The sequence below is a fragment of the Lolium rigidum genome, chromosome 7 (assembly GCF_022539505.1).
Source record: "Lolium rigidum isolate FL_2022 chromosome 7, APGP_CSIRO_Lrig_0.1, whole genome shotgun sequence".
NCBI classification, from domain to species: domain Eukaryota; kingdom Viridiplantae; phylum Streptophyta; class Magnoliopsida; order Poales; family Poaceae; genus Lolium; species Lolium rigidum.
This window is the reverse complement of record NC_061514.1, coordinates 246,174,750-246,182,274: the sequence shown is the minus strand read 5'-3', so window position 1 is coordinate 246,182,274 and position 7,525 is coordinate 246,174,750. Positions and strand designations below refer to the sequence as shown.

The 7,525-nt window shown below is 43.6% G+C and overlaps 1 protein-coding gene across 1 annotated transcript; it reads right to left on the bottom strand.

The window, feature by feature from the left end:
- Nucleotides 1-1,988: 1,988 nt before the first annotated feature.
- LOC124675938 (methionine aminopeptidase 1B, chloroplastic-like) lies at nt 1,989-6,952 on the bottom strand. Its single transcript, XM_047212025.1, has 11 exons — nt 6,579-6,952; nt 6,361-6,448; nt 5,741-5,975; nt 5,458-5,619; nt 5,324-5,365; nt 5,141-5,212; nt 4,810-4,889; nt 3,572-3,669; nt 3,266-3,313; nt 2,321-2,583; nt 1,989-2,201 (listed from the first exon to the last, which is right to left on the bottom strand). The coding sequence occupies exons 1-10, from the start codon at nt 6,721-6,723 to the stop codon at nt 2,438-2,440; spliced, it is 1,116 nt and encodes a 371-aa protein (XP_047067981.1). The 5' UTR covers nt 6,724-6,952; the 3' UTR covers nt 1,989-2,201; nt 2,321-2,437.
- Nucleotides 6,953-7,525: the final 573 nt, after the last annotated feature.

Sequence of the window (7,525 nt, the reverse complement as noted above, 5' to 3'; positions counted from 1 at the left end):
CCTCCGGGAGATGATTCCCCTCTCCGGCAGGGTGCCGGAGGCGATCTCCTGAATCCCCCGAGATGGGATTGGCGGCGGCGGCGTCTCGGAAGATTTTCCGTATCGTGGCTCTCGCATCGGGGGTTTCGCAACGAAGGCTTTAAGTAGGCGGAAGGGTAGGTTTAGGGGCGACACGAGGGCCCCACACAACAGGGCGGCGCGGCCCCACCCTTGGCCGCGCGGCCCTGGCGTGGCGGCGCCTCATCGCCCCACTTCGTTTCCCTTTCGGTCTTCTAGAAGCTTCGTGGAAAAATAAGACTCTGGGCGTTGATTTCGTCCAATTCCGAGAATATTTCCTTTGTGGGGATTTCTGAAACCAAAAACAGCAGAAAACAACAACTGGCTCTTCGGCATCTCGTCAATAGGTTAGTGCCGGAAAATGCATAAATATGACATATAATGTGTATAAAACATGTGAGTATCATCATAAAAGTAGCATGGAACATAAAAAATTATAGATACGTTTGAGACGTATCACTGATGCACGACGACTGAATGCCCTGCAACTGGTCGGACATGCACATGCCTGGTGACGGCTAGCGTCTTAGCCACCGTCGGGTGCTTGTCCCGACCGTGCCTCCGCGCGATTCGGAGCGGACCGTGGAGATCCGTCGCAGGCGGAAGTACCTGCCGGCAGACCTCCAGGCCGACTCCTCCTATGCCGCTGACTTCGATCGATGGCTCACTTGGCGCCGAATCGAGACGAATCCGAGGAGGAAGGCGGGATTCCTTGGCGACCAGGACTACCTGTTTGTTCCACCTCTGCCCCTTGTACGCCCTGATGTGCCTCGTTCAAGACGGCAGTCGTCCCCTCCTACGCCTCCCCAGGACGACGACGTGCTCGCCTATTACAACGATGAGGCCAAGGACGACAAATGACGACTTCGTCGGCATCGTCTTCCATGACTGGCAGATGGCCATGGAGGAGGGCCCGGAGTTCCAGATGCCAGCGCGATGACCGACGAAGAGATCCAGAGGCTCGGCATCCTCGTGTCGGAGCTGCCACATGAGCCTCCGCCGTTGCCCCGGTACGCCACCGACATCATGCCGCTAGGCCTCACGGAGGATAAGACCCTCAAACGGGTGCTGCAGAACTCGCCCTGCACCCTCCACCGCCTCCACCTCTGCCGCTCAATCCGTGGGCTGCATGTGCCGCTCCACCTCCACCACCGGTAGCGCTGGCGTACGTTCCGTCGGCTGCCAACTGGTCGTGATACCGGAATTCGTTGTGATCGACGATGATGACGAGGAGTAGGCTAGGGTAGCAGGTGTTGCATGCACCTTTTAGTATTAATTTTTTTTTATTTTCTTTTATTCTATATGTAAATTATGTTTCTCTTGAATGCAAAATCTAAGAAAAAGTTGCGACGGGCCACTGGGGCACCTCGAGGCGCAAACAGACGCATGATCGAATTCAATCATTTCGGCTAACACAAACAGACGGGAGGTTAATTTGAGCGTCCGACTGCTCGGGCCGTTGGAAATGCCCTCGGAAGATCGTCCTAATGTTTCTTCCAGTTTAGCAGCTGACGTATGCACTGCGGTAGAGACCCTTAAACAGACCAGACAATGTGGATGCAGGATGCTACAATCAGGTGATATTTATAGAACTAGTACCAGCAGGCAGTAGCATGACGTAACGAATCAATACGAGATCTCAGGTTGGTTACACTCGTAACGCTGAGGGTCCCATGGAAGTTGGAAGAAGTATGACGCTCTCGTGGCATAGTGGTTTCAAACTCCAATGACTCCGTGTTATGCTTCAACCATAAATAACAAGGATTTCATCAAAGGAAATTACACTAGCCTGTAGTGTTGAAATTGTTTTGTCATAGATCATCACTATCAGTTATGATGAAGTGTTGAAATGGGCCAAGTGGACTTGATATCTGATTTACTGCTACAAACCAAACCAGAGAAAACTAAAAGTGGTTCTTTAAAAAAAAACCGGTGACAAACATAGGCATTCCACTTCTAAACCAGCATCTACTCCCAACAAACTGAACAACCACATTTACTACATCAGCTCTTCTATAAACTACAAGTGTCTAGCCAGGACATCTCCAAACAGCACGTGATTACAAGCAAACGCAGTAGCATGTCCCCACATCTATACCCTGCCAGGTTGCTACATACTAGGGAGGAAGCTTCCACATGTGGACCTGCAATTTTTCAGAGTTGCGAAATTAATAACGGTGTTAATGGACAGTAAAAAGAATGTGCTTGTCACTTGATTTAGAAACCATGGTTGAGAACCACAGTGAGAAAATAAGAAACATACGCAAGCGCTTGTCGACGAGATTCCGATGCTAGGCTGGAAGCTGGGGCTACTTTGAACCAACCCATTCTGAAAGTAGATGGCTCAACAACTTCTAGCTACAATCAGCAGGGAATAAACTCAGAGCTTTGTCAATATTTCTGCACCCGTTCTAGTGATCAGCACAGTATGCTCAAACTGTGCCGCCCAGCTGCCATCTTCGGTGACAGTAGTCCATCCATTTTCCCATGTCACACACTCTGCTTTCTCCATTATAAGTATGGGTTCTGCAAAGATTCCATCAAGATATGTCAACTTGGTCTGAAATTTTAAGAGACATTTGCTTCTATGTCATCTGAGTGCAATGAAATAGTCAATGTAGGTGTAAATCTTAATAATGACCTTGGAAACTGGAATTAGTAGATATACAATTACTGTCTGGTTTGCAATGTTTAAGGTAACCATCTAAGAACTCAAATATCGACACCTGTGGCCTTCAAGTGTAACTAGTCTGCACATGTATAGATTATGAAATATTAAATTTCTCTGCATATGTACTCTGGTACATGTATAGATTATGAAATATTAAATTTCTCTGCATATTTGAATGAAACTGTGCTTGTAGTTGCTACTGATTCGGGATTTCAGTTTGCGCTTGTTAGTTGTTTCAAATCTTAACTTGTCATATTTCGTTGCTTATGCATACCTTTGCTTTATCAAATACCCAATGGTGTCTAGGATCACATATTATATAATGCCTAATTACCAAAATAAAGCACTCACACATTTTCTTTCTTAAAACAACATTTTATCCTCTGAAAAGAAAGCATTTCAATCATAGTAAATCTTTGAGAATTCCAGTACATAGTATCTAAAGAAAATTAGAAATTGTTCGAAGCTCTCAAAAACAAATTGTTTGGAAGTGGAACTCGGAATGTATATCAGCAAGGGAGAACCCATTGTACATACCAATTGTGAATGTTTCACCTTCAACCATTCGCCCAGGGTTATCATTGGCTACAAAATAAATCTCATTATTCTACTGTATGCTTTGATTGTCATGAATTAGTACAGCATAATTCAGGTGCACAATTAGAAGTTTAAACAGTTCATCTCAAGATGTATATGATATTAAATTATATCTGTATATATCCTTGGCAACAGCTACATCAAGACCATACCCAGTAATGCCATAAGTTAAAATGCTAAACGACAAAAGTTGTTACCCAATAGGATGAATATCAATAAGGTAAGTAAAATCAAGCAAGTACTCACCATGATGGAGGATAAGTGGTTCTGAATGCAACATGGTTCCAATTCCATGTCCAACAAAGCGCTCCACCACATGATAGCCATAGAAATAAGCAAGGTTACTGAAATAATTTGAAGAAAAAGTTAAAGGCATGTGGCAACACAAATGTTCTTCAGAAAAACTGAAGTACAAGGGAACATCAATAACAAAACTGAACGACACGACCGTTAAGAGTATCCTCGTGCTCCAAACGGTGTCTAGGATCCAGATACTGAACAGGCACAACCCACCAACTAATGCATATACAGTATATCTGCAGGTTCTGCATCAGTGGAACCTAGGAAAGTTTCCACGTACAGAACATGTCTTGCACCATGACTAAAATGGAATAGGACAAAGAAACTACAGGAGATGTTGAATGGTCAGGATTGTATGGTGACCTCCACCCTGTCATAATGTGCTAAAACAAGAAAATTAAGGTCATAAACAGTTCAGAGAACAGCTTATGTAACCTCTTTGCTGGAATTTTTTTTCCATGGGTAAGGCTACTCCAGGAGTTGAGCTAGAGCATTTTTCTCTTTTGAGTGTAAAGGGGCCCTTTGTTAGAGTCTTCATCTTAACTCAAATATGTTCATTGAAATGTAGGTATGTAACCAACTTAAGAATTCTGAAATATCATTTTAGCTTGACTGTCCAGATGACAAATTAGCAAGAATCAAAAATTGATTTTGTTCCGAAAGTGTAGGTTTATTTTCTAGAAGAAAAAGTAAGATTCATTAAGTATTTCCTACATTAATAGGCAAGAACAAGGCCCTGATGATCTTCATCATATTTCAACCAGCAAACATAGCCGCATAATTCAGTTTTCTTAATTTTCAGAAAGAAACAACTAAAGTCGTTTGGTATCCATCATTTGGGCCTGGAATTCATTTTGGAATTCCATAGGTGGGCTGTTTGGTTGCCACAGAATTGGGCCTTCATTTCATTTAGGAAATCCAGCAAAATGACTCCATGGGTAAACATGATTCCGAACTGAGACCTGTCATTTGCGTTTCTCTATGGAAGCCATTTACAAATTCAATATTGAATTCTGCTATCATTTGCAATTCCTGTGGCAACCAAACAAGTGTCCATTTCTGGAATTACAATGTAAATGAAATGAATACATGTATTCATTTCAAAATGCTACAAACGAAATGAAAGTCTGGCTTCCAAACGACTAACAGGTAAGGACCATGGTATCACGGTGGAGAAAAAGTACCTTATTTTCTTGCCAACTTTTCTGTAGTTTACACCATCCCTGCAGACAGAGATACCCTTCTCCAAGCATTCTTCAGCTGCCTGAATCAAAGAAAGATCAAGGTGTTTGTTTTCTCATGTAGGGACGAACTGTTTGCTTAATAAAAGCATTAGCCCTTTCAAAACATTTTGCTTCAAATTTAAGAGATTTCTATAGTAGAGATTTCAAAACATTACATTAAGCTAAAACATACCACGGCACATAGCTATTGCAACACTGACATTAAGCACAAATCATTAGTAAGCAGCTATGTATACTTGATGAACTATCTCACATGTCAACATCAGCTTACCTTCAGGAAATGTTTGATAGATTTATCCGCTTCTCCACATACAAAAGTTCTGGAAGTTCCACCATGGTATCCCTGGAGAGTATGGTATGAATCTTATTACAAAAGAGAACATGTCATTAAAATCCGACTTTGTGCCAGATATATCAACTTAGCGTAAGCACAATTATAAGAGATAGAACTTACATTCAGGAACACATTTACATCAATATTTATGATATCTCCATTCTGCGGTAGAAAGATCATTTTTTTCAACCAACAGTAAATAGGCATGACACCAAAATAAAGATAGGAAGAGGCAAGTGTCATTCTAAAAGAACCTGAAGCTGCGTTGAATCGGGTAGCCCGTGGCAGACACACTCATTTACTGATGTGCAGATACTTTTAGGAAATCCACCATAGCCAAGAGGAGAAGGATAAGCACCTGCCTCAACTATCATATGATGCACCGCCTTGTCGATTTCATTCGTAGTAACTGATGGCTGAGATGATATTGAAACAATTCACACTATGTTATGAAGTGTAGAATTCAGAGTCTGATGATAATTGATATAAAGAGAAATAAAAAGGGTTCTAGTAATCCATAAAAGAATAATGTTTTACCTTGACCAATGTTCCCGCGAAGTTCAGTACATGGGCGGCAAGTTTGCAAGCAGCTCTCATCCCAGTGATACCTTCGGCATTGTGTATTTGGCGCACGGGATGTAACTCTTGCGGTATGTTTGCACCCACGTAAGATGGTCTTGGAATGTGTTCTGGTACAGTAAGTTGCGGATAGACCTTTCCACGCCTCAAAGGCGGCCTCTTCTTTACCTTCACTGGGGCTTCCTCTTCTGACCTTCATATGTGAAGAGTGTGAGCAAAATCATGAAATAATAAACAGATGGCTGTGTACTGAGTACTGAATTCGCACTCTGGTTCAACTACTTGAGATAAGATCTCAAGATGTCACACAGATATGAGTACAACCTAGTGTGAAAGTAAAGGCCAGAGGAAATTCAGAATCCAGCTCTACACCAATGACTAGGCTATTACTAAATCCCATTTACACAGCAAGAAGAAGCAACAGAAGCTTAAGCACAACTTATAGTAACTGTGGGTGCCAGACGAAATTCAGAATCCAGTTCTACACCAATGACTACCGCTATTACTAAATCCCGATGAAACAATAAATGAAAATACAACTGAAGCTTAAACACAACTTATAGTGACGAGAATCGTACTGTCGTAACTCCATGAGCTCTTCAACCCCATCAACCCAAGTAAGTCCGCCGGCCACAACGACGCACCGCTTCTGCGGTATCGCTTTACCTATAGCAAAACAGCAAAGAGGAATCAGGTACGAGCCTACTGGGGTTACCACCAACATTTTTTGGAAAACAAACAGCTATTGGTAGTAGAACAATCCAGCCGAGAAATGAAGCAACGCGGGGCTTCTTACCGAAAACAGAGGAGGCCGTCCGAGGGTGTCGTCGATTAATCGTGCACTTTGAGGAGGACGGGGGAGCCGCCGGGAGGAGGAGAGCGTGGGGACCGGACGGCCTGGGAGGTGCCGGGACGCCGGAGTAGGACGCTCCGTGCGACATGGCGATGGGGATTCGCAGGTTTTAGAATGGAGATGAACTTGTAAGAGGAGTCCCTAGTCGGTGGAAGCTTCGTGGTCAAGGGAAAGGGGCCGGCGCGGGTGCAGGCGGGCGGCGGACCCTACTCGAGGAAGAGGAGACCGGCGAGTAGGAGCGCGGCCAGGATGCTTGCGCCGACGGAGATAGGGATATGCGCCGTTGAGGATGAGAGGCCGGCGGGGAGGTTTCCGGGTTCGGCTGTGAACTGTGGACTGTGGTGGGCCGTGGGTGGCTTTGAAGTTTGTTTTTATTTTAGGCAGGTTGAAGTTTACGTGTGTGCTCCCGAATGATGGGCTTGAGAAGATGTGGGCCAAAATGATTAGCTGTTTTTGAAACTAGGCCTAAGGTGAGGAATTGTATGGATATACTCCCTCCATTTCTAGACATAATAATAAGGTGTATAGAATCTTTGGTATGGAAATTTAAAAAACGTACGTGGAGGAAAAATTACACAAGATTTGGGTGGGATTACCCTGGACAATTGACATGAGAAAATAGAGGATTTTGCCAAAGATAAGGAAGCACAATCAAATCCAAAAAAAAAAAATTGTCTACACAAGTTGTGCAATGCAATATACCTTATATTATGGTTTTTTCTCAAAAATATATATACCTTATATCTAGGAATGGAGGGCGTATCATATTTAGGCGGCGGCATGGCAGGCCCGTGGTTTTCATGCCGTCATGGCCATGACCACCCTCCAGTATTCTCCTTTCCTCGTTGGTATTATATATTTGGTGACATCCGTGTTGTTTTTGTGTCTTA

Excerpts from the sequence above, each read along its gene's own strand:
- LOC124675938 (XM_047212025.1), bottom strand. The coding sequence starts at position 6,723 with ATGTCGCACGGAGCGTCCTACTCCGGCGTCCCGGCACCTCCCAGGCCG. Across the intron at positions 5,976-6,360 it reads GAGCTCATGGAGTTACGACA|GTCAGAAGAGGAAGCCCCAG; the intron begins GTACGATTCTCG and ends TCACATATGAAG. Across the intron at positions 3,314-3,571 it reads ACCACTTATCCTCCATCATG|CCAATGATAACCCTGGGCGA; the intron begins GTGAGTACTTGC and ends TTTATTTTGTAG.